Consider the following 27,503-nt stretch of genomic DNA (forward strand, 5'->3'; position numbering starts at 1 on the left):
GGCCGGACTTTGGACATGCCTGTGCTACTGGATCTTAGTATTCCCATATATCAGTACAGGCAGTCCCCGAGTTACGCGGATCCGACTTATGTCGGATCCGCAGTTACGAACGGGACCGTTCCTCTCCCTGGTCTCCAGCAGACCAGGGAGAGGAAGCAAAGCGGCGGAACATGTGGGCAGCGGACAGGGTTGTCCGCTGCCCACGCGCTCCGAGGCTTGGCTCTGCTTTGCCCCCCCCCCCCCGGTCTGCAGACCAGGGGGACGGGGGGGGGGGCAAAGCAGAGCAAAGCCGCAGAGCACGCGGGCAGCTGACAGCCCAGACGCGTCTGCAGACCAGGGGGACGGGGGGGGGGGGCGGGCAAAGCAGAGCCAAGCCGAGGAGCGCGGACCGCGGCTTGGCTCTGCTTTGCCCCCCCCCCAATCCCCCTGGTCTGCAGACCAGGGGGACGGGGGGGGGGGGCAAAGCAGAGCAAAGCTGCAGAGCACGCGGGCAGCAGACAGCCCAGACGCGTCTGGGCTGTCCGCTGCCTGCGTGTTCCGCCGCTTTGCTCCCCGTCCCCCTGGTCTGCAGACCAGGGGGACGGGGAGCAAAGCAGAGCAAAGCCACGGAGCCCGAGGGCAGCAGGACAGCCACGGCGAGTCTGGGCTGTCCCGCTGCCCCCGTGCTCCATGGCTTTGCTCCGGACACCTGTGGTACAGCAGCTGGGGCGCTGCCAGTTGGTCCCGTAGCGCCGCTCTGGGCGCTACTGGACCAACCGGGCAGCACCCCAGCTGTTCTGCCCCAGGCATCCTGATTCAGCCACTGCTGGTCAGATTCAGCAGCGGCTGAATCAGGACGCCTGGGGCAGAGCAGCTTGGGTGCTGCTGGGTTGGTCCAATAGCGCCGAGGAGCGGCGGCGCTACTGGACCAACCCAGCAGCACCCCAGCTGCTCTGCCCCAGGCGTCCCCAAGTCAGCCGCTGCTGAAACTGACCAGTGGCTGACTACAGGAAGCCCCTGCCCCGGGCTTCCTGGAATCAGCTGCTGATCAGTTTCAGCAGCAGCTGACTTGGGGATGCCTGGGGTTCTTAAGTTGAATCTGTATGTAAGTCGGAACTGGCATCCAGATTCAGCCTGTTGAAACTGATCAGAGGCTGATTCCAGGAAGCCCGGGGCAGAGCAACTCTGCCTCGGGCTTCCTGTAGTCAGCCACTGGTCAGTTTCAGCAGCGGCTGAATCTGGACGCCAGTTCCGACTTACATACAGATTCAACTTAAGAACAAACCTACAGTCCTTATCTTGTACGTAACCCGGGGACTGCCTGTAGTTTCCAGTAAAGATAAAAGGGGGAGGGGATTCAACAAGCCTGTGGCTCTCTGGCTACGTCTACACTGGCCCCTTTTCCGGAAGGGGCATGTAAATTTCATGAGTCGTCGTAGGGAAATCCGCGGGGGATTTAAATATCCCCCGCGGCATTTAAATAAAAATGTCCGCCGCTTTTTTCCGGCTTTTAAAAAAGCCGGAAAAGAGCGTCTAGACTGGCCCCGATCCTCCGGAAAAAGCGCCCTTTTCCTACTTTTTTAAAAGCCGGAAAAAAGCGGCGGACATTTTTATTTAAATGCCGTGGGGGATATTTAAATCCCCCGCGGATTTCCCTACGACGACTCATGAAATTTACATGCCCCTTCCGGAAAAGGGGCCAGTGTAGACGTAGCCTCTGAGTCTCTGTTGAATTTATTACTTTAATGCTGCTGGGATTTTATTGCATTATTGATGATGCATTAGGGTGTCTGGAGCTTTAAATCTAAGTAAGTGTTGCATGGTCCTCTTGGTCAAAGTCATTGCATACCTGTCCATGTGGCTCCTGCTGATGGCAGAAGCTTAGGCTATCAGCTTGAGATCTCATGTGTAATTGCATGGCATGGTCCCACAGCACAGAATCTCCACTGTGACTGCTTTCCTGCACAGCTAAGCCTTGGATTTGAAGCTGATTTGGGGCACTCTGTGGGCACATAGGCTGCCCCAGGATTTGACTTTCAATGCAAGGCATTGCAAATTAATAACCTGCAAACAGTACAGGGATTATACAAGCTGCTTTCTGTTTGCTCTTCTTTATGAATAGACTTCTTGATAATCTCCCACCTCTTCCTTTAAAAATGCCATCTAACACAGGAGATGCCACTTCATATGTTTTGAAAAAATAGCTCTGAATTGAAGTAAATCAAACCCAGTAAAGAGCATATTCTTTCTCCTGTCGAGTTCTGATCCAGGCCTTTTAATTACAATAATCTTAAATGACATGACACATCACTCGGACATGAAATGAATTATGAGATAGGGTAGGATTAAAGTGACATCAAAGCCCTGATTGATTTTCAACATTATGCAAAGCCTCTCGTTTTCCGTTTGACTCAGAGCACCATGTAGATTATAGGCTGTGTTTAGTAATTATAGCAGTGCTTCTCTTCCCTGGCCACGGATAAAGCCGTATCAGCATTTCCCTTATAAACCCCTAGTTTCAAAGGACTTTATAGTTTGCCCATAAAAATTTTGTTCTATGATGGAATTTGGTATTAAGGTCTCATCTCATGATAAGGAGAATTTTTCTTTAAACATTTGATTACTGGTTGCCATTTTTGAGATGCTGTCTGAGTTTTTAAATGGTAGAGCTCAGTTTCTTAAAGTGTTTCCGCTGCCTACAATTCTAAAACAGGTCATTGTTAGACTTAGGGGCAGATGACCATTTCGCGGGGCCCAGGGCAGCACAATTTCGCGGGGCCCCCCCTTTGCCACAGCGCATGCGCGGGGCTTCTTGAACCGCGGGACCCGGGGCAGCTGCCCCGCTCGCCCTGCCCTATATCCACCCCTGGTTAGACTGTTCTTTGGATTTGGGCCTTTCATTTCCTAGGCAGTGATGAGTCAGCAGTGAGGTTAGAGAAGCAACTCACTCAGGGTATGTCTACACTTACACCCTAGTTCATATCCCGCGCTTCATTAGTATGATCTGGCTGGTGCGTTACTCTGATCAACATCTGTTTTGAAAGTGAAAGTGCATGCCGGGACACGTTAGTTTGAACCAAGGGGTTTGGTTACCCTCACAGAATAAACTTCACCTAACAGTGACTCCTACCACCAAGGCCACTCCACGCAGCTCTCTTGGATAGAAGAATGATGGGGATAAAGGAAAGCTCTACTTTCAAGCAGGAAGGAGAAGGGGATTAAAGTATGTCTCTCAGGAAGGAGTAGGCATTCTTTAGGCAGGCTGAAGGTAAGGCCTGTTTTCACAAGAAAGTCAGAAATTGGACGAACAACAAGTAGTTTTGCAGCACCTTAGAGACTAACAAAACATGTAGATGGTATCATGAGCTTTGGTGAGCACAACCCACTTCTTCAGTTGAAAGGTGTTAAGTGGTCCAGGGGACAAATAAATAACAGAGACGAGATGGGATATGAAGAGATGGGATGTGAGGGGAAAGAGAAGGAAAAACATATATTGTTGATTAGAGAGCCTATAGTAAATAAGGGTGTGTCTAGACTACATGGCTCTGTCGATGGAGCCATGTAGATGAATTTATTAGACATAGCAAAATGAAGCGGCGATTTAAATAATCGTGCTTCGTTTACATCAAAATGGCCGCCGCTCTGTGCCGACAATCAGCTGATTTGGCACAGCGGAACAGTCTAGATGCGCTGCGGTGGACAAGGGAAGCCTTTGTTGACCGCTCCAGTATGCCTCGTGAAACGATGTTTACCAGACCGTGGCACGTCTAGACTGCCCTGCTGTTCCAGATCATCTGATCCTCGGCACAGCATGGCAGACATTTTTATGTAAATGAAGCGCGATTATTTAAATCGCCTCTTCATTTTGCTATGTCTAGTAAACTCATCTACTTGTCTCCGTCGACAGAGCAATGTAGTCTAGACACACCTTAAGGTTGCTAGAGTGGGTTCTAACTACTCTAAGTACCCAGTGCTTGGCTTTTTATGTCATTAGATTTTGGAATGTAGTGGGCCATCCTGTTAAGGTTTTTGTTTAAACCTCTATTGTGGGTATCAATCTTGTTAATGAAATCAAGTTCTGCCGTGAAGATTGGGTTGGTTAGGAAAGTCCTGGAGGTATTCTGCTGGATTGCAGTAAGAAGAGATGATGGAAAGAGTGGTTATGTTTTCCCATAAACAAAGGGCAAACTGTGTGATAATGACAGTTACTTTATATAAAAGAAACAGCAAGTCAAGAGAACAAAAGTAATATCTCTGTGTGAGAGGACACTCTGCAGGTTGTCTCTGTTGCAGACTGTACAGAACTCTGCAGCTCAAAATGGCTGCTAGCAGCTGCACACAGGTAGAATGCTGTCTACAAACACCATGTCATAATCATTGTAAGGTACATATAGCATAACTGTCTCTACTGAGACTTCCCCTTTCAGGACCATGGTCCTAATTTTGAGCCTATTGAAGTCAACTGGAATTTTTTCATTGACTTGAATGGGCTTGATATTGAGCCAAATAAAGTTAGTGCATCAGCCCAGAAGAATCTTTGGGATTTCCCACCAACTGCTGCATGCAAGATATGAGAAGGTTTGATCAAAATGAGAGCTGCTCTATGCTCTCTGAGGTGTTGTGTAGTTCTCAGATATGGTCTTTCACCAATTATAAAATGGCCCCAAAAACAATGGTACTTAGGGTGCTAAAGCAGATGCTTAATGATTGATTGGAGCACTTGATGCAAAGTGGGCACCTAAGTTTGAAAACTGGTCCCAAAGACTTAAGGTTTTATCCTGCAGACCAAATTCTGTAATGTGTATGGAGCCCTTAAAGTGAATGTGCAACAGGTGGACCAACACAAGTCTGGTGATGCCTTTCAGAGACCACCGGTGTAATAAATAGGGATGAATGGGCCAGTTCAAGTAACACTAGTTCTGAATCTTAGTCCTTCAAATGAACCACACACAAGCCCTGTTAGTTTCAAGATATGACCCATCCCTCCAAAATCCTCGACTGACCTTCTAAAAATATCTATCCTGCTTCTTTAAGTTCATCTTGCCTTGGCCTACTGAGTAGTCTTATTCTTTACTTCTTGCCCCCATAGTTTTGCTTCCTAGGAATCCTCTTCCCAATCCATTCCTGATGATATATTCACCAGATCTTACAGTCTTTGATGGTTCTGGGCATGGATGGTTTTATTTTTCAAATCTCAAGCTTCAAGTTTTCTCTGGATTATTCAAACAGAGGTTTCCAGCCAATAGGAGCTTCTTTTGCTTCTGTTTTTCCTGCCTGCTCTTTCTGTCTTGCCTATTTAGCTTGTCACCTCTATGAAACAGGGACTGTCTCTTAATAAATGAATGTATGGTATCTAGCACAAAGGGGCTTCTGATATTTGCTTAGACCTCTGTGACATTGTAGTACAAATAACTCCAATACTGTAACACTGTATAGAATATCTAGTAAGATTCGTGACGACAAGTGATGTTTGCACTGGGATGAAACCTCATCTCTTTCTTTAGTGTTGCCCCTATTAAAACAAACACACACACAGTTAACAGGACACAAATGGAATCACGCAGGGCTTGCTGCTTGCCACCTATAGGCATCACTGTCAAACCATCCTCCTCTTGTGAAGGCATGAGGGGCACTCTGGGGCAGCCAGACATACTCTTCATTAAGGAAGCTGTGCTGGGTCAGGTTTGGGTGAAAGGTTGCCCAGTTGCATTTGGACTTGCAGCCAAAATTGACAGTACTGTATTATTAGCAAGAAATAACTTGGCTCTGGTTTCAGTAAGTCATTCAGGTCCAATGAACTGCATAAACAAGCATAAAGACATTTTCTTGTTTGTGGAAAAATAATGGTCAGGAACAACATTAAGGAACTGTATTTAAGGTCTCCTTTAAACAATTTCAGTTAAACTAAGAGGCAGAAGTCTGTTAAGTTATTGACATAATCATTCTTCACGGTCTTTGGACCTTTTCCATACAATACAAGGGCCATTAATGCAGGTTAAGTGTTATTCACATGACCCATTGAATATACTTCTCACAGAGCCTGAGAAGGACTGAATCCAGATTATTTAGTGTTTGTTTTAGATGATGGTAAAACTATGCTTCTTCTGATTTTTTTTGTTCTTCTTTTAAAAAGTTCTGCATTGTGAAAGAGGCATAGTGCATCTCTAGTAACATTGTATCCAGGTGAGGAAGAAGAATGGTAAAATAATGAAAGCTAGAAAGACTAAGTAAACATCCTATTTTAATCCCCAAATGTAATTAATATGGATTGGCATAATTGAAATACCCCACTGGTATACTCGAAACCAAAGTGGAAATTTGGTTTGTAAAAATCAAATGAAGTGGTGCTTTTGAAGAAGGGGTGTGTGTGTGTGTGTGTGTGTGTGTGTATTTTGTTTTTAATTTGAGAGATCGCTATATTGGTTGCACATCCCACTCTGCTAAAAATTCTGCCTTTACTAACAGCGACAGATAATAATCCAGAGTGATATTGAGCAATAATGATCTTACAGTGCCCACATAATTTTATCAATTACTAAATCACAACTTTTTCAGTCCTATAAAGAAAGGGAACATTTTTTTCAGTGTTTTTGCTTGCCTTAAAGTTTGTCTTAACATTTCACTTCCTTTTGACTTTTTTTATAATGACCTTCAAGGCGATTATAGACTCATACCCCCATCTTTTCAATTTATCCCACTTTCATCTCACAATTCTGCTCCTGCTTACATTTATTTTTTAACATTTAGACTTTCAGTTTTATCCCATTTTAGTTTTTGCTGATTGATCTTAAATTGTATTTATTGCTGTAGGAATGTACTGTTTTGTTATTAGCAGTCTATAAGGTGACTAGCCAGATTGCCCCTGAAAAAGAAATTGAGTTTGTAATCAAAATGGGTTGCTAACACCTGCAGAAATAAAGATAACATGAACCAAAGTCCTAAATCTAACTCTGTGAAACCTGAGCCCAAAAATAATTCATCTAAACACTCAAGGTAAATTGCAAAGCTGAACTGAACACTTGGCTAAATCCAGAAATATGTTCTCAGAGCCCCCAGGATCCAGACTGCGGAAGATGCATTCAGCACAAAGATAAGCTTCAGTTTACTATTCTAAAAAAATTATTCACTTTACTGGCACAATGTAATTTGCCACAGACATCCCACAATGCATCATTCTGCAACATCACTGAAATAAAGTTCTGTGATCTCAGGAGTCTGAAATATCAGGGGGCAGTACTTTGAAAGTGGGGTCTCTCTGTTTCTCAGCCTTTCTCTCTTGTAGATTTTGACAGGTCTGCTTTCCATGACTCGGTTCAGTGGGAGAGAATAGGTATGGCAAGTCGTCAATCCATCTGAATCCTGTGATGACATTCTCACTCCTAGCTTTTCAGATCCAATAAGTCTGGGTCATTCTTGTATTGCATTTTTAGCAGCTGCGCAGATACTGTATGCTTTGTAATGTCTCTGCTTTAAGCCAATGGGAGAAAGCTATCCCATTGACTCCAGCCCCCCCAAAGTGGTGGTAGCTATGTTGCTGGGATACACTCTCGCAGATGTAATGCTGTCCCTACTGGCACTTAAGTAGTTTTGCCTATTTGGCTGATCTTTGTTGAGGCCTCTCTGTGCCACTGTATTACATATAACTCCAATACTTAACAGTGTATAGAGTAGCTAGTCATACTCCTGATTAATGAAAGATCTGCCCACAAGAGTGGCTAATTCACATCCCAGAACAACATAATTTATGTTGATTTAGGCTGTAGAGCAGCCATAATCTTTGACCCTTGAGTCCCATTTTTGATCTCTGCTACACCAATGTAAAATCCAGTGCATCTGAGAATAGAATTTGGCCTTTGATTTAGTAGGAGCTGAGCACAGGCAAGTGAGGAGAGATCTGAGCTGCACAAGCTGGGATTTTCAAGGAGAGAGCTCCCATTAAGTTTTAGTAAGAGTTATGTGCCTAATTCCCTTGAGGCTTGTCTACATAAGGAAATTTACAGGTATAATTATATGGTTATAGTTATACCTCCCTATGTAGATGTGGAATAAGATGCCTTTCCAGTTTAACTGATATCACTTTGAAAGCAGTGTAAGAAAACCATATTGAAGAAATGGAGCGTAGCATATTTTAGGCAGTTTCAGACCGCAGGGAAATTCTCTTCAATAGTTCTGACGACTTGATTTCTGAACACGTGTACCAAGATAGTTTTTTATGGTTTTGTGGGGGGTTTTTTCAGGCTCACAATCAATCTGTCATTTCCATATGCACAACTTCAATTGGATGCCAGATTTGGTGGTGGTGGTGGTGGTGGTGGTGTATTTTTGCCCTCAGGTGACACCAGAATAGTGCATTTGAAATGTGATGTACAAAGAAAAAAAAAATTGTAATGTCCTTTACAATGCACCAGAATCTTGCTTTTACTGATTTCCCTTCCCTCCCACTGGCAATTACAATCTTGCCTACCCTAGAAAAATATGGAAAACTGGAGAATTATTCAAATGATGTCATTGCAAGAGACTGGCAACTGAGCAATTGAAGGAAAAGGATTTTAGTGTGTACTTTAAAATAACGCATTTTGCCGTGCTTTACTCCAGGTGCTCCAAGTGACAATGAACCTGTTGCTCTAAAACAGAAGCAACATGCAAGCATTGCTTCATTGAAACACATCAATTTTAGTAAGAGGTTAGGGATACTCTTTGGAACAATCTGTCATAAGGAGGAAGAACTGGACCTACTCTTAAAGTTTATTAATAATAAATGAATACATTTTTCAGTGTATGCTGTGTGCGTGTATATTTGTGTAGTTTCATAGTAGTTAACCTCCCCCCCAATGTATTAAGCAATTTTAAAGGAAAACTACATTAAATTGCTGTATAATATCAGTATGTATAGAAACCTAAGGCGTATTTAATAACATATACAGGAGAATATTTCCTTGAGCATTTAGTTAAATTGAAACTAAATTCCTTTTCCAGACAGTAGTTTGGAGCAGAGAACCACAACTTAGGATCCATACTTTTATTCTCTTTTCACTGAATGAGGTGTTCATAATAGGTAATAGGTCTCATAGGCAGTAATAGAAAGGTTTCACATATGAACTCTATACATGATGATGGTACTGTAACATAAATCTTATTGAAGCTTGTAAATAAAAATAAATTGGGTGTTTGCAATACATTATGTTTTTCTTCTGCAAGACATCGTTGCCCAAATATGTAAGAAGCATGAAATCTTCAACTAGCTGGCTCTTCATTTTGCGCCTTCATCATCTGAATCCTTTTTTCCAACCTCTCCTTCCATTCAGTTCTGAGCCTAACAAAGGAAACATAACACCTGGGTCACCAAAAAGGCCTCAGTCTTCCATATCACTGGCACTTTGCAAGATACCACCAGATTTATTTTAACATTGTCCTCCATTGGTAGCACTGGGAGAACTACCAAATCCCGCTCATCTGGAGTATATACTAATATCATGCCCCTAGGAATAGTGTTAATATAAGGAAGAAACCTGACCTGAGCTGCAGGGCTCACAATCAACTCTCATTTTCATCTCTCCTGGCTTGACAAAGCTGGGTCAGCCCTTATTTCTCAAGATTGGCTGCTGCCACCTGCTGGACAATCTCTTATAGTACTTTCTTGGTTTCCTTTGGCACTACTTTTGATTGAAAACACTGCAGTGACAAAGTTAAAAATGAGTAGTCCAATGGCACTTTAGAGACTAACAAATATCAGGCCCATATGCAGAGGGGGTGTGAAGGTTGCGAAAGCCCCCCCTTTACTTCCCCCAAGTAAGAATGCTCTGGCCAGCCAAGGGAAAGCCGGAGCAGTGCGCTGCTGGAGCCTCCCTCTCCCATGTTCTGGCTGGCTGTGTGGATGCTGGGACTGATTTCTCTGCTTACTTGGGGAACCATGAGGGGTGTATTCACACTGTCGTGGTTCACATTTACAAAAATAACACCCCCTGAAATTCACCCGTACGGGCCTGAAAATATGTTATCATGATCATCTGTGGGTAAAACCCACTTGAAGGGGTCATGAAAGCTCATGGTACTATATATTGTCGTTAGTCTTTAAGGTGCCACAGGTCTACTCATTGTTTTTAAAGTTACAGACTAACACGGCTACCCCTCTAAGGGCTTGTTTACACTAAGAAACAATAACTAAATATCTAAAATTGATAACTCCCAAAATAACAAAATTGAAATAGCATGTCCACACTACGGGCAGACCCCATTAATGTGCATGTGCTACCTCAGCTTAGAGCCCCAGGAAGCACTGGGGAATAATTAGTTCAAATTACTCTAGGGAGTAGTTATTTTGAAATGGTGGCACTGGAGCATCCACACTACCGCTATTTTGAAATGATTAGCATTATTTCCCAAGGAAAGCAGGAGTATAGATTTCGGAATAAGTAGCCTGTTGTTTTGAAATAACAGCCATTGTAGTGTGGCCACTCTGCTTTATTAATTCAACCTAAGGGGGATTATTTCAAAATAAAGCCCTAGTGTAGACCAGGGCTGAGCCAGTAAAGTTAAATCTACAAGATTCTCGCCAGGAGCAATGCTTCTTATTTGTTCACCAGATAGATTCAGTGGGAGTTTATTTGTATTGCAATACCTAGAGGCTCCAATCATCAAGGCACTGCACAAGATTCATACTAAGACAGTTCCCGGCCCAAAGAACAAATAGACAAGTCTGACAAAAGGGAGACATTTTACGGGTGGGGAGCTGAAGATGGAGAAATTAAGGGACTTGCCCAAGATTACAGAATTTTTTTTCCTGGTGAACTCAAGGCTAGAGAAGCTAAAATGATCTAAGGCCAGATTTCTGCTTTTGTTGAGCTGAGGCTAAACACAGCAACAGATCACAAGGGGTAAGTCAGATTTAATGACTTGAGCAGGGATGGCCATTGAGGTTATGGTTGAAACACATGGGGCAGGCAGTACACGAAGCTCTGTGTAGAGAAACAGGGGCGGTCCTAGACTAGCTGCCAGCAACTGGTGCCCTAGGCGAACCATGCAATCAGCGCTCTCACCTCCAAACCCCTCAATGATATTGCGCCACCATTTGGCGCCCCATTTAGCTTGGCACCCTAGGCGACCGCCTAGTTCACCTAGGCTATGTCTAGACTGCAGGCTTCTTTCGAAAGAGGCTCTTTCGAAAGATCGCGTCTAGACTGCAGGCGGATCTTTCGAAAGAGCAATCCGCTTTTTCGAAAGAGAGCACCCAGCGAGTCTGGATGCTCTCTTTTGAAGAAGCCCTATTTACATTGAAGAACGCCTTCTTTCGAAAGAGGAACTTTCGAAAGAAGGCGTTCTTCCTCGTGAAACGAGGTTTACCGCCATCGAAAGAAAAGCCGCGTTCTTTCGAAATAATTTTGAAAGAACGCGGCTTGAGTCTGGACGCAGGGGAAGTTTTTTCGGGAAAAGGCTACTTTTCCCGAAAAAACCCCTGAGTCTGGACACAGCCCTATATGGACGGGCTGCCCCGAGAGAACCCCAGTTCCTTGGGCTGCCATTCTGGCATCTATTGCATGCACTAAATCAGTGGTTTTCAAACTCTTTTCCTCACAACCCAGTTGAAGAAAATTGATAAGGCCCACGGCCCAATATAATTGTATCTTTTGACTAGAGTGAGGGCTATGGGGTGGGACCAGGATGAGACTGGAGTGTGAGAGGAGAGGGGGCAGAGGGCTCCATCTGGGTGTGCAGGCTCTGGGGTGGGGTAGGATGAGGGTTTTGGAGTAGAATAGGAGGTTCCAGGCTGGGGGGCAGGGCAAAGGAGTTCTGGGTGTGAGAGGAAGCTCCGGGCTGGAATGGGGTGGGTTTCAGAGTGGATGCAGGCCCCATCTGGAGGTGGAGGCTCTAGGGTGGCACGGAGATGAGGTGTTTGGAGTGTAGGAAGGGGCTCTGGGTTTGGAGGGGTTCAGGGCTGGGATGGAGGGTTGTGTTCAGGGTTTGGGCATGGGCTTTTGTCAGCCAGTCCCAGGTAGCAGTGCAGCAGGGGTGCTAAGGCAAGCTTCCTGCCTGTCCCCGCACCACGGACTGCACTGTGCCTGGAAGTGGGCAGTAGTAGGTCTGATTCACAGGCAGAGGTGCACATGTGGCTCTGCATGCTGCTTTTGCTTAGGCATGGGACCCCATAGCTGAGGCCACGGGGGGAGGCAGTGCAGGGAGCCCCACCCAGCCCAGCCGAGGAGCTGGCCCAGCTGCTGGCTGTTTCTGGGGCACAGAGGGGTCTGCAGTGCCAGGACAGGGAAGAAGCCTGTCGTAGCACCCCTGCTGGTCACCTGATCACCCTACAGCAAGGCAACCCAGTGCTGGACGGTCTGTGACCCAGTAATGGGTCACAACCCTTAGTTTGAAAGTCACTGCACTAAATGTATTTTTTAAAAGGATTACAACGCCAGCCCAAAGAACCAGGCACCCCTTCTCACGCACTTACTTTGGCAGAGCACTTCTCTGTTGACGTTCTTTTTCAATTTGCAGATGCTGAGTTTGTTTTTCAATGGTCTTTTCCCAGAAGTTTGTTAGTTCCTCAGTTTCACATCCAAACACTTCAAAGCGCACATATTGACTATTCATTTTCTGTAAAGAATAGAAAACCCAAATAATCAGGTACTAGTTTTTATCTATTTTGCTGTCTGGAATATGGTGCTACCGCAGCATGCTTTAGATATTTAAAACACCGAATTCATATGCGGTCTTTACTATGGAAGCAAAAGAAGGACTTAATGGGAATAATCATACTACTTCATTCAGAAAGCTGGCAATTGAGGTATATGCTGTGGTACAGCAATTACAATTCCTAATTGTTCACTTTAAAGTGTCTCTGATAAAAACAATCTTTCACCTCCATATAATTGCAGTTGTAACCTTTTAGCGCACAATCCAGAACTCATTTTGGTATAATGATGAAGGCTCTTCCTTGTTGTCACTGTGCTCATAAGTTAAAACTGACATTTGTAAGATTTTTCCAAGGAGTCTATGGGCACATCTATACTTACCATGCTGGAGATCACTCTTCTGGTGTTTGATTTAGCGGGCCTAGTTAAGACTAGGGATATTAAAGTGCACTTATTTTTGTAAATGTGTAACTGCTGAATTTTTCAGGGATTACACGTGGAGGGAGGGAAATGAGAACTGGTGCTCATGAAGAGCCTGCCACCCCTCACATTATTGCCTCTCCATTCTCTTTTCTCCTCACACCAAGGTCCATTATGCTCCCCCTCAATCCCTCTCATGCCCATACCAGTATTGAAGAGACAGAGTTCTATTGGGTTTTTCATTAAGCAATCTATTTCATTCATTGACCTTTATTTTACTCAGAAATGGGAATGTTAAAGTTCATATAGGATACAAAATTTCAAAAGCCCATTAATTACTTTAAAAAATAAATAGAATCCATCTTAATTAAATCTATTTTGTCTATTTTATTAACATTTCTTTCTGATGGTCATCTCATTCCTCTAATGCAGTTTACATTCATCGTCTTTAGAAATAAATTTTTGGGGACAAATTTTATAAGAGAATAATAACTCTCTCTCTCTCCCTCTCTGTCAATGGGACTATTAACGGATAAATAGCAATGCTCCTGTGCCCTATGTTACATCCAGAAAATGTCATTATTTCAAAAAATATCTCTTTGTACTCTTCATTAAGCATGGAATGGGTTTTTAGATTATATTTATACATCCTGCTTTCCAAAATATGTGGTTTTGCATGAAAATGTCATTACAACATCTTCCACAACATTTAATGTTTAACAAGTATGAGGATTCTTATGCCTTGTCTGAATTTGTAACCATTATTTGTAATTTATTTTAATCAGAGCTGCAGAGAGCTAGTAAAATACTCCCTCTAGGCTTGCTTGGAAAAGCTTGAAGAAATTGCTGCCATTCACCTGCCAGGCATGGTGTGAAAAGCAAAGCTGAAAGCTTGTAATGTTTATATAATTCCATTTGGAGATTCAGTTGTTTTATGAGAAAATGTGAGACATTCTACAAAGAGACTAGGGGCTCAGAACAAAAATAGCCCCTTTGAAGGGATTGTTTTCTTTTCTTTTTGAGACTTTGCTGTGACTGTGGGGTTTTTTTCCTTGGGTTTCTGAGTTTGAAAAAACATCTTATTTGCCAATCCAATTCCCCAGAATTACTAGGGCTCTTCATTTTGAGTCTGATTTTTCAGAAATACTTCATTATGACAGTCACAGTTCTGAAGGTGACATGTTGAGCAAGTAAATCTGATAGATATATGTCTGGTGGCATTTGTATCTGGGACTAATTCCAGGTACAATTGTATATGCTAAAAGAAAATTGTGTGTTCCATTATTTGAATATCCACAAATGTTTTGATTGCTCTTGAAAATCTTATTTCTTTTTGTTTTGTTTTGTTTTGTGCTTTAATATGTCAATGAAAAAAATTAGTATTTTTTAGTTTTAAAGGCAAGCGAGGGTAGGTCCTATACTGGGGAGAAAGTCAATCTAAGATATGCAACTCCAGCTACAAGAATAGAGTAGCTGGAGTTGACGTACCTTAGATCAAATTTCTGTGGCATCCCCACTGCAGGAGGTCAATGGGAGAAATTCTCCAATTGACTTCTCTTAATCCTCATACCCAGTGGAGTAATGGAATGGATGAAGTCACCCTCAGCGGTCGATTTAGCAGTTTCTTACTAGAACATTGAGGTTGATCTCTTCAGTGTCGATCTTGGGGAAAGTGGTGACAAGCCCTGAGTGTCTTTCCTTTTCTTTAATCATAGCAGAAATATTCCAACATTTGTAACAATCACAGCATTTACCAGTTTGGACCAGACTAATCATCTTTCTCGTCCAGAATTCTGTTTCTAAGAGTGATCAGAAAAAAAAAGTCATCTAGCCCTTAGTATTTTTTTCATTGGTGACATTATTTCCTATCTTCCTATGTCAAGTGAGGGGCTCATAGCTTAGACCATAAGGGTTCGTACTTCTTCCTTATTATTCTAAATTACTGATTTAATATAGATGTGGAGGTTCTTATTATCTATTCATTATCCGAATCCTGCTGAGCTATTGGTCTCAATTATACTTTGTGGCAATGAATTTCAAAAGCTAAATGTGACTCAAAGGAAAAAGTATTTCCTTTTAATTGTTTTAACTATCCCGCCTTTCAGTTCTATTGACTGACTGTCCTCTTGCTTCTGATGTAAATAGTGATTTTTGTTGGTTCTTAACCATTAAAAGAACCAAGCTATTTGTTGAAATAACACCTGGTTGTGAGCTATCAAAAGAAGGGGGTCTGCATTAGTCTTCACTGATAGGTCACCTGATGTCCTATAGAGAAATGCTGGGAAGAATTTTAGATCCATCTGGAGACTGAAGGGATGTTAATGTGCTATCTGCTCTATTTGGATCTTGACACTTTTCTGAACATGTGGGTCATTTTGGGATAACTTTTCCGATAAAATAAGAACTGGCCTAATCTGTCACTCATATCGAGCTTTTTACTGTATGTCCAAATGTGGATTAATTTGTGGTTAGGCTTGTTTCCTCATTCCTGTCGCCTCTTGTAGCAGACAAACTTAGAATATGACTCAGGGCCACTTGAGCATTGCAGCTCTGCAGCACCACCTATGCAGGATACAGTCTGACTCTATAAAGGGTTGTGCACAACCCTTCTGAACACCAGACCTTTGAACATTTTAACATGTGGCATTGGAGGGGTCCTGGGCAAGGCATTGGAGGAGGCCTGCTCTGTGCCCCTGGAGGGGAAGGGGCTTTGAGCGGAAGGGGTAGGGCTGGGGCTAGTCAGCCCTCAGTGCAGTCTGGAGAGGGACGTGTCTCTGGCTGTCACTGCTCTGGCTGCCATTGCTGCTCCTCTGGGTGTTTTTGTTTTGTGGGGAGGTTGCCCCCTTTCTCCTCCCCCCCTTGTTGGTGGGCCCGTTAACACACGAGTGTGCAGTAGTTCTTGAAGACTGAGTCTTCCAACCTGTTTCAAGCTCCAGTGCATTTATTGTTCGCCTCAATCAACGCACATACTTCTAGGACTCCTGCCCCAAACCTTCCAAAATGATTGACCTCTTTTCTTTGTTTGGTCCTTCACATGCACATCTGCCAGAATTCAGCTGCATAAGAACATAAGAACGGCCATACTGGGCCAGACCAATGGTCCATCTAGCCCATTATCCTGTCTTCTAACAGTGGCCAATGCCAGATGCCCCAGAGGGAGGGAGCACAACAGATAATCCTCACATGATCCCTCTGCTGCCACCCATATGCAGAAAAACAGAGGCTGGGAACACCATTCCTTCCCTCCTGCCTAATAGCCATTGATGGACCTAACCTCCATGAATTTATCTAGTTCTTTTTTGAACCCTGTTAAAATCCTCACCTTTACAACATCCTCTGGCAAGGAGTTCCAGAGGTTGACTATGTGCTGAGTGAAGAAAAACTTCTTTTTGTTTGTGTTAAACCTGCTACTATTAATTTCATTTGGTGACCTCTAGTTCTTATATTGTGGGAATGAGTAAATAATTTTTCCTTATTCACTTTTTCCATGCCAGTCATGATTTTATAGACCTCTATCATATCTCCCATTAGTCTCCTCTTTTCTAAGCTGAAAAGTCCAAGTCTTTTTAATCTCTCTTCAGATGGGGCCTGTTCAAACCCTTAATTGTTTTGTTGCTCTTTTCTGAACCTTTTCCAATGCCAATATATCTTTTTTTGAGATGAGGCGACCACATCTGTATGCAGTATTCAAGATGTGGGCGTACCATGGTTTTGTACAGAGGCAATAAGATGTTCTCGGTCTTATTCTCTATCCCTTTCTTAATGATTCCTAGCATTTTGTTTGTTTTTTTGACTGCTGCTGCACACTGAGTGGATGTTTTCAGAGAACTCTCAACAATGACTCCAAGATCTCTCTCTTGAGTTGTTGTAGCTAAATTAGTCCCCATCATATTGTATGTATAGTTGGGATTATTCTTTCCAATGTGCATTACTTTACATTTATCAACATTACATTTCATTTGCCATTTCGTTGCCCAATCGCTTAGTTTGGTGAGATCTTTTTGAAGCTACTCACAGTCTGCTTTGGTCTTAACTATCTTGAGCAGCTTGGTATCATCTGCAAATTTTGCCACTTCCCTGCTTATCTCTTTCTCTAGATCATTTATAAATAAGTTGAATAGGATGGGTCCCAGGACAGACCCTGTGAGGACCCTAGTAGTTACCTCTCTCCACTCTGAAAACTTACCATTTATTCTTACCCTTTGTTTCCTGTCCACAACGGGGGGGGGGGGGGGGCAGCTATGTTACCTGCCATTCTTCAGCCTGTCCCAGAATGCTGCCCCTGAGAAGGAAGGCTTTTGTAAGGCATGGATCTGCATCTCCCTGATAAGCCCTTTATGGGTATATCTACACAGCAAAGAAAAACTTGAGCTGGCCTGTTCCAGCGGACTCATAGGGATTCATCTGTAAGACTGTTTCATTGATGTGTAGTGCTCTAGGATACTCCCACTCTGCATGGTACTAGAACCTGGCTCCAGGCTGAGCCTGGGAGTTTATAAACCAGAGAAGCAGCCCTGCAGCCCAACTTCTGTGAGCCTGATTTGGCTAGCATGGATTGGGCACAGGTGTCTAGTTGCTGTATCAATTCTGTTCCTTGGTAGGGGGGCCTTAACCCTACCCTATCTTACCTTTATACCTGCAAAGTCAAATTAGGTCCATATTCCATATAAAATTTATTTAAAAAAATCTGGTTTAACACAGCAAATGTAAAAGAACTCCTCAGATGAAAACAAAACAAAGAACAGAGGAGAAGTGAGAGGCTGACTGAGGCACTAAACACAGCTTGAACTCCTGATCTGTGTACGTAATGCAAGCGTACCCGGTAATGTTTTGTTAAAGTATGTAAAGAGCTCCAAGTAGTCCTCTTGTAAATCTTCGGCATTAGAGCTGACCTGAGCTGGCCTGCCATGTCTGCAAAAGTTCTGACAGAGATTTAATTTAAGCCTCTGGTGAAAATCCTTCCAAAGGACAACAATGAGAAACTCACTCACAGGCAATCATTTTTTAGATAGCCTTGGCTGAAAACAAGCTGAACCAAACCTGAGTGCTCCTAAATGAAAAAAATAGCTGGGTAGACTTTAGAAGAGGTTTTTCCTACACAAGATTAATATGATTAAATCTAAAAATAAGCAGAGTGCATTGATTATTTTTAGATTTAATATGCAAAGGTATACCTCCCAGGGTAGGAAAACTATGTTTACTGACTATGCTATTTGGAAACACTAGTATTGTTATTGGGACTAACAAGTTGGATACAAGAGGAGTTAAATAGTAACATCTTGACTTTTCTGTAACTGGAAGATCAATAGCTGGAGGCTGGAACTTTGATTGTACGAAACACAGTTACCACAAGCAGAAAAATACCTTTCCATATAAGGAGTTGGAACTCAAGTTCCTATATTAGAAAAGAGTAGTAGATACAAAGGGGCTTGGCAGCACAGACAGAAAGCTGATATCCAGCGATACGACTCATTATTTTACAAGTCTTTTAAATTGATCATATTTTAGTGTAAGTATGGGACACGTGACAAAGGCCCTTTTCTTTCATATATAAAGCACAGTACAGTTGCCTATGGCAATTAATGGGTCGTTGCTTTCCTCTGAGGCATCAGGTATTAAACATTCTTGGGAGCAAAGTGTGGTTCCCTTATACCAACATAAATCCCAAGTTGTTTTCTGTCAGAATTGGGAAATGGCTAAACCCAAACAAGACTTAATTTGTATCTGTGGCATAAGCTGTATTACAGAACTGGTGCTGCTAAGGCCATTGGGTCCTGCAACACCTCATGGTATTCTTGCTAACTTCAGGTGAAAAAGGTCTGTTGTTCTTCATTATTTGTATTGTCATAGTATCTAGGAGTGTTAGTCGTGGGCTGTGCTGTACAAACACAGAACACATTTGTTAGCTGCCCCCCAGGGAATTACCCTTAAGTTATGAAACTACAGATGGAGACAGACAGACAGGGAGTACAAGGAAACAATGAGGCCATATTGGCGAGCTGTGGTCTCCGCACACCAGTAGCTTAGCCATTGTCAATATTTGGGGTCCTGGTGAAAGAGCGTTTAAGGAGGGATTGGAAGGTGTATAATGGTGCTCTGCATCAGATGTTTATGGAGAGCATGGGAGAAAGCACAAAGATATTTGAAAATGTAACAAGCGGGCAAAGGAAGCTGGGACCTTCCATGTGAAAATCAGCATTGACAGCTCAATATTGAATGGGAGCATAGGGGACTAGGATGTAGGCAATTGTGCTTAGTAGGGATACAAAATCCTGTTTTATTGACTATCTGGTTAAACATATTGTTTAACTGATTAAAGGTAGGTAGGTAGGCAGGGGAGAGAGGAGGGCAGACTTGGGATCTGGCAGGGAGCAGTGGCTGGAGCCCTGGGCCCTTTAAATCATTGCCAGAACCCTGTGTGATGTACTCAGGACAGAGCTGGGGAGAGGGTATGGCCTGGGCAGCACTGAAGGCTGGCTGCTCTGGCCCTACCCATTTCAGAAGCATGGAGCCAGCCCACCCAGCCCTTGCCCAGCTGCCCAACAAGTCTGTCACCTCACCTGGAGCCAGGTACCAAATGCCAGAGTGAAGGGACAAGCCAGAGTTGTTGTCAGAAGCCGGAAGCAGGGGTCAGAGCCAGGTAACCGAAGGTTGGGAGTGAAGCATAGGGCAGGAACTAGAGGAGATGTAAGGATCAGGTACAGAGCTGGAGCATGTCTGGAACTAGGAGCAAAGGCTGGGGCAAGGCAGGAGACAATGACAGGTATAAGGAACAGATCTCAGTGCAGAATGCAAAAAACAGACACAAGTAGCTGCAGTGAATTATCCAGTTGCCCGGACAATTTCCTGTGCCTCTTTCTGGCTTAAATAGCATGGATGGAGCAATTAGTGGAGTTGGACAATCCTCCAATCAGCGCTCGTGCGGTTGGTACGTTGACTGAGGCTGTAATCCTGTAGCTCCTCTGTCCTCCAGGTTTCAGCAGATATTAGGCGGTGGCTAGGATACAGCTGCCTAGTACCAAGACCCAGGACATTTCAAGGAGATTATAGGTAGGATGTGGCCTGACTGTGAAGGATCCTGAAAATGGATACAAACAGCTTATGTTTGGTACGCAGGAGATGGTACATGCAGGGGGATCTAAAAACAAAAGTGCTATTGCCAAACTGACAGTCTAGGAAAATGGTCTTTGCAGCAGCAAGGCAACATTTCTTTGATCAAAGTCAGAGAGAAAGATGTTGCAACAATTGAGCGTTGAGAGGAGAGCTTGGACAGGGGTTTTAGCTCCATGGATGGATAGGAAGGGCTGTGTCTTTAAGAACTGGCAAGATAGGGTATGTCTACACTACCCCGCTAGTTCGAATTAGGAGGGTAATGTAGGCATACCGCACTTGCAAATGAAGCCCGGGATTTGAATTTCCCGGGCTTCATTTGCATAAGCGGGGAGCCGCCATTTTTAAAACCCCGCTGGTTCGAACCCCGTGCAGCGCGGCTACACGGGGTTCGAACCAGCGGGGTTTTAAAAATGGCGGCTCCCCGCTTATGCAAATGAAGCCCGGGAAATTCAAATCCCGGGCTTCATTTGCAAGTGCGGTATGCCTACATTACCCTACTAGTTCGAACTAGCGGGGTAGTGTAGACATACCCATACAGACATAGCCTGGAGTGTTGAAGATGATGCCTAGGTAGTGGGCCCAAGTGACAGGCAGTATGCTGGTATTTCACACCGCGATCAAGAAAGGGTCTGGTGTGTATATGTATTAGAAGCACTGTTTTAACCAGATTTATCTTGAGCTGATGGCTAGGCATCCATAAAGAGATGCCTGATACTGGCTGAGATTATAGTTTGGACAGGAGACAAATCTCAAATACAGAAGTAGAGCTCTGAGTGCTCAGAATAGAGATGGCATTAGAATATTTTGTTTGAAGATCAGATTACCCAAAGAACAGGTGTAAAAGGAAAGGAGAAAGGAACCAAGACCAGGTCCTGGTAAAATGCCCATAGAAAACTGAAGGATAGATGAGGAAGAGCCAAAGGACACACTGAAGGAATGGTTATGAAGGTGGAAGGAGAAACAGTGATAGAAATGTAGCCGTGTTAGTCTGGGGTAGCTGAAGCAAAATGCAGGACAATGTAGCACTTTAAAGACTAACAAGATGGTTTATTAGATGATGAGCTTTCGTGGGCCAGACCCACTTCCTCAGATCAAATAGTGGAAGAAAATAGTCACAACCATATATACCAAAGGATACAATTAAAAAAAATGAACACATATGAAAAGGACAAATCACATGACAGACCCAAGAAAACCAACAATAGAACACCACTTGTCATCACCTACAACCCCCAACTTAATCCTGTCCAGCACATTATCAATAAACTACAGCCTATACTGGAACAGGATACCATACTCCAAGAGGCTCTGGGAGACAGACCCATAGTCTCCTATAGACAACCACCTAACCTCAAGATGATTCTTACCAACAACCACAGGACATACCACACTAATACCAACCCTGGTACCTTCCCTTGCAACAAACCCCGTTGCCAGCTTTGTCCACATATTCTTTCTGCTGATACCATTATTGGACCTAACCAAGTGAGTTATAAGATCAAGAACACATATTCCTGCGCATCCAGAAATATAATCTATGCTATCATGTGCCGAAAGTGTCCGTCTGCTATGTACATTGGACAAACATCTCAGACACTTCGCCAAAGGATTAATGCCCACAAAACAGATATCAGACAAGATCACAAAGAAAAAACAGTTTCTTGCCATTTTAACTAGAAAGGACACTCTCTCAATGATTTAACCACCTGCATTCTGCTACAAAGACCTTTTACATCTGCACTTGAAAGGGAATCCTCTGAACTGTCATTCATGTTAAAATTCGACACTCTCCAAAGAGGAATGAACAAACACTTGAACTATCTTACCCATTATCAAGATAGCTTCCCCAATTATCACCTCTAATACCATTAACTCACAAACATCCCACTCTCCCCACCTCTAATATCAATTCACAGACACTTACCTTCCTTCCTCCCCCCCCCCCCCGCATCCCCCTCCTGTTCTGAAATGTGATTTGTCCTTTTCATATGTGTTCATTTTTTTTAATCGTATCCTTTGGTATATATGGTTGTGACTATTTTCTTCCACTATTTGATCTGAGGAAGTGGGTCTGGCCCACAAAAGCTCATCATCTAATAAACCATCTTGTTAGTCTTTAAAGTGCTACATTGTCCTGCATTTTGAAGGAGAAACAGTAGAGGACAGAGTCACAAAAGCCAAGGGACAACATGTTGAGAAGCATGTGGTCACTTGTGTCAAAGGCTGATCAAGGAGGATGAAGATGGATACTTGTTCTGAATTTCAGATTGGAAGAGTCTTGGAGACTTGGATGAGAATGGTTTTAGCTGAATGTTAGGGGCAGGAGCTGGACTGGAGAAGGTGAAGGGTGGAATTGGAGGTGCTATTGAGACAGCAATTAGACAGGGCATTCAGTGATCTTGGTAATGAAAGGGAGAAGGGAGGGGGAGTTGTAGTTGTAGAGTCAAGTGTGGGGGAGGGGATTTAATTGCAACAAGTAGGGCCAAATTATTTGGTTGCTTTTTTAAAATGGGAGAGACACTCTAGACTAGAGCATGCTTGTATTGTGAGTGGGAAGATCTAGAGGAAAGTGAGAGGTTAAGGAAAAGAGTAAGGGAGGGAGCTGAAAGTGGGTATGAAAGAGATCAAAAGCTGGGATTGGGGCTCTAGGGCAAGTGGATTGGTTAGAGAAGGAAAGCAGATGAGAAACTTCTGTGCCTGTGACCAGGGGAAAACAGGAGAGGATTGTAGCCGGGAGAAAGAGAATGTGAGCTATGGGGAGAGGGAACCTTACATTATGTTTTGTCACTTTTCTCTTAGAAGAAGTCAGTGAGATCCTGTGCAGAGAGAGAAATGGAGACAGGAGTAGAGGAGGACTTAAGGAATGAGTCAAAGGTGGTGAAGCTGCAGCTGCACTTGTGGGCGTGCGAGATTCAATTAAATTGGAGAACTAGTGTTGTGAACTAAAAGAGCAGAGAACGAATTGTTTACAGAGGAAGTCAGCCTGATCATAGGATTTTAAACCCAGATGCTCTGCAGGGCTAGAGCAGGGGCAAAGAAAGTGGATGTTGGGAGTGAGCCAGGTCTGGGAGTTGGCTCACTTGAGATGGGAGAGAGGGCAATAAAGTCAAGGCTGGGGCAGAGTGATGAGTGAAGAAAGGGAAGAGAGGATAAGAAGAAGAGGGCTGACAGAAGACAAGAAATCATTAACACAGAGGCCCTGGAGGTCACAAAAAGGCCTAGCTGACTGGTCATGGTAGAAGGGGGCAGATGACAGCGTTGAAGGGGATGGTTGGAATGGAAAACTCTGCAACAGAGAGACAATATAAACAACAGAAGGGGAAAAAACAAACAATGGTTCTGATAAGCTTCTATGAGAGTTCACGTCTCAGACTCTGAGAGAAGGCTACACTAGGAAAGATCTTGTTGGGATTTATTGTAATGAAACAGTTAGGGTGGGTTGTTTTTTTTGGTTCCCTGCAGATAAGTATGGCATGTACTAAAAGTATTTACAGTCATCACCAGTACTGCACACTAGCTGCTTTTTTCTCATTGTGGTAACAAATCTTTCTATATTTGTCATAACTCAGATTGCTACTGCCAATTCATTCTACCTGGGATTTCTAGGTGTTATTCATCTCCTACTATAAAAATTCATTTGTGTTTTCATATTTCCTTACATATAGTTTGCTTAGCAAACACACTTCATAATATAGATATGCTGGATAAATACAAAAATTGCACAACAGAGAGGTCTGGGAAATATACACAAACACACATTATTTTTATATGTGTGTGTGATTGTTGATTTGACTTTAAAATATCCAGGAGCTCTGTTTAGAGGTTAGACAATAAAAGTAGTAATGAGGACTCCCCTACCCCAGTTTTATTATTGATTCTGTCACTGACTTCCTCATTTTATAACATAGGGGTGGCAATTCTTCTATCAGATGAATGAATCAGATATTGAGATTTAAAGTGTCAATTTCCATTATAGTTTTAAATCTTAGTTTGGTTTTAAGATCCTGGACAAAAATCTGTATGTGGGAAGAAAAGTAGCTAAAATGATATATCAGAAAATGTTCCCTATTTAAGGGAGAAAAGGTCATACAGTAAATATCTCCAGACATTGTCCATTAAAATCAGTGTTGTGGAAACCTGCAACAAGTTTGCAAGTTTAAGGAAATGTATTACAGTTTGCAGGAATATCAAAGAGTTTTATCTGTACATTCTGAGATACATAGTAATTAGAGCTAATTTAAGAAATTCAACACCTTTAGAAGCACTGGTACTTAGACTCTCATTATTACAGGACAACTGCATTGCTTAGCCTATCCCTAATGGTAATAGGAAAAATGTATTGGGGTCTTCCTGAAACCACAGGTTTTAAAATGTATTTGGGTGATTTAATGGGAGATCAGCTTAGAAACACAAAATGTTTATCTACATGGCAGTGTATCTCTGTAGTTAAAGAGTATGTGAATTTTGGATAGAAACCTTCCCCCCTCCCCATTTAGACACAAGAATCATGGAGTACTTAGATAAGAGGAGCAAGGCTTAGCATAGTACTGTCTTCAGCCATCAGTGAAAGAATAGAATTCTGAATTGTTTTATTCCCTTGCACACATCTATTCTTTCTCTGCTCCACTTGACAGAATTTGAAATAAGAAGTTTTGTAGCCATGTTGGTGCCAGAATATTTGAAGACAAAAGGTGACTTGAGTAAGGCAATATTTGCAGTATATATTCTCTTTCCTATCTGTGGTCAGTGCATAAAAACGTTAGAACGGCCATACTGGGTCAGACCAAAGGTCCATCTAGCCCAGTACCCTGTCTTCCAACAGTGGCCAATGCCAGATGCTCCCGAGGGAGTGAACAGAACAGGGAATCAGCAATAATCCCTCTCCTGTCACCCATTCCCAGCCTCTGACGGAGGCTAGGGACACAATTCTTACCCATCCTGTCTAATAGTCATTGATGGATCTAACTTTCACAAATTTATTTAGTTCTTTCTTGAACCCTGTTCAACTCCTGGTCTTCACAACCTCCTCTGGTAAAGAGTTCCACAGGCTGACCATGCACTGTGTGGAAAAAAATTCCTTTTGTTTGTGTTAAACCTGCTACTATTAATTTCATTTGGTGACCCCTAGTTCTTATGTTACTGGAACAAGTAAATAACTTTTCCTTATTCACTTTTCTCACACCAGTCATGATTTTACAGACCTCTAGCATAACCCTCCTTAGTCTCCTCTTTTCTAAGATGAAAAATCCAAGTCTTTTTAATCTCTCTTCGTATGGGGCTTGTTCCAAACCCCTCACCATTTTTGTTGACTTTTTCTGCACCTTTTCCAATACCAGTGTATCTTTTTTGAGATGAGGCAACCACATCTGTACACAGTATTCAAGATGTGGGAGTACCATGATTTTGTACAGAGGCAATAAGATGTTCTCTGTCTTATTCTCTATCCCTTTCTTAATGATTCCTAAAGTTCTGTTTGGGGTTTTTTTGTCTGCCGCTGCACATTAAGTGGATGTTTTCAGAGAACTCTCGACAATGACTCCAAGATCTCTCTCTTGAGTAGTTATAGCTAAATTAGTCCCCATCATATTGTATGTATAGTTGAGATTATTTTTTCCAATGTGCATTACTTAATATTTATCAACATTAAATTTCATTTGTCATTTTGTTGCCCAATCACTTAGTACAAATTCCCAGGGAGTTAAGGAGAGTTTTCTGTGCAAAACAATTGCACACATTTGAGTGTCTCTGGCTAATTTTAATGGGAACTATCCATTAAAATCCAGGGAATAGAAATGGAACCGTTCATGTGAGAAAAAACATTTGTATAGCTGTAACACACAACACTCTTACAGTTTGAGTCCTCCCTGTTCACAGCACTGTTACACCATTGTTTTCTGTGAACTTCTAAGTGCTCCTCTGACCCATTTGCCACAATCAGAACATGCTGATTCTTGGCAGACTGCCCTAAAACACAACACGGACTCATTTTGCTTGAGACATTTTTCTCACACAGTAGCACTGGATGAAAGAGACCTGGAATAATGCAATGCTCCTGGCAGCTGCCTCGTATACAATGATATCTGTAATGCTGCTATTATGGTTAATCCCTGGAGACTATTCAATCTAATACTGCAGCATCAGTGCTTTTATAATGTCATGTACTTGAGGTTTTTACCCTTGTCCCCTGTTGGGCCTCATTTTTTCTGCCCTCCCCTCACGAAGGTCAAAAATATGTAGGGCCTATATGTGGGTCCCTTACACTGAGGTGAGCACTTTTGGGTTTAGAGCCACTGATTTCAATGAGACTGCTTTTGTGTGTGTGCACTTACATGAAGTAGCACATCAGAGCATGCCCACATGACTACCGTTTTCTGAGCTATCCATCTTTCTATCCATCTATTATTGATTTTCTTTTAATATTCTGTATTCAAAGCAGTTGTAGTTTGTTGTCTTGATAAAGTATTATCTGTAGTACATGAATTTTTCCCCATCCAGCCCATTTGAAGCTTGATCCTGTGAACTGCTGAGTTCAGGACTCTTGGTAAATAGCATTATTGTTGAAGAAAAAGTCTGTTAAGGTCATAAATGATGATTTTGAATGGGCAGGCTTGAGGCTGTGAAAATCAAGGAAGATGACAGATCCTGTTTGCATCTCACGTTCTCCATCAGATAAAATAGTTTTGACGCAGCATACTGGACAGGAGAGAGGTCCATTCTCAGGTTTGTCTGTCTATTTTTTTTAAATTATCCCTCTAGTGGAGACAGATTGGAAGCCTTTGCAGAAGGAGTGTGTGTAACCCCAGCAGTTGTTTGGCACATTGGTCTATAAGGTACAAAGACACCCACTGGTATTTTGTGCAGTGCTGTGCCAAAGGACCTCATCCTAAAATATTTTTTCTGTGTCAATACTTCTACTCTTTTCCAGAATGCTGTTAAACTGGGCACTATTCCCTGGCTTGCCTCACACCTTGACCTTTTATCTGAATATGCTCTTATAAGAAAGTTAGAGAAGGTACTCACCTCTTGCAACATTAAGATGATGAAATGTATTATGAAAAACAAATCCTTACTTACCTTGGAGATGGATTCTTCCTGCAATAAATCCTCTGTGTGACACAAACCAGTGATGAATATTGCAACTGCAGCCCTGGCTTCTATAGTGCCACAGGGCAGCAATGAAATCCATCCCTCGGTACTTTTTATTTGAAGTGGGGGTAACATAAATCCTTCATCGTATCAAGGCTATTTTGAACAGAACTAGTCGAGAGATAAGATCAGTCTCATTTAATGAACTTTGCAGCCCCCTGCCTGAGAGGACCATGAAACACAGGCCTCTTGAGAGCATGCCTCCCTCCCACTCTGGCA

The 27,503-nt window shown here is 42.8% G+C and overlaps 2 protein-coding genes across 3 annotated transcripts in view; one reads left to right on the forward strand and one right to left on the reverse strand.

The window, feature by feature from the left end:
- Nucleotides 1–27,503, forward strand: part of LRRC2 (leucine rich repeat containing 2) — a 361,338-nt gene that overhangs the window by 156,341 nt on the left and 177,494 nt on the right. The window lies entirely within an intron of this gene.
- Nucleotides 8,707–27,388, reverse strand: LOC112546868 (protein FAM240B). Of its 2 annotated transcripts, XM_075932890.1 has the most exons (4): nt 27,213–27,388; nt 19,586–19,761; nt 12,425–12,567; nt 8,707–9,292 (listed from the first exon to the last, which is right to left on the reverse strand). In XM_075932890.1, exons 1-4 carry the CDS (start codon nt 27,322–27,324, stop codon nt 9,214–9,216), a joined length of 510 nt encoding a protein of 169 aa, XP_075789005.1. In that variant the 5' UTR covers nt 27,325–27,388; the 3' UTR covers nt 8,707–9,213. The 2 variants fall into 2 exon arrangements, with proteins under 2 accessions (XP_075789005.1, XP_025043676.1); XM_025187891.2 differs by lacking the exon at nt 19,586–19,761 and having other exon boundaries at nt 8,718–9,292; nt 27,213–27,383.

The sequence above is a fragment of the Pelodiscus sinensis genome, chromosome 6 (genome assembly GCF_049634645.1).
Source record: "Pelodiscus sinensis isolate JC-2024 chromosome 6, ASM4963464v1, whole genome shotgun sequence".
Classification (NCBI taxonomy): domain Eukaryota; kingdom Metazoa; phylum Chordata; order Testudines; family Trionychidae; genus Pelodiscus; species Pelodiscus sinensis.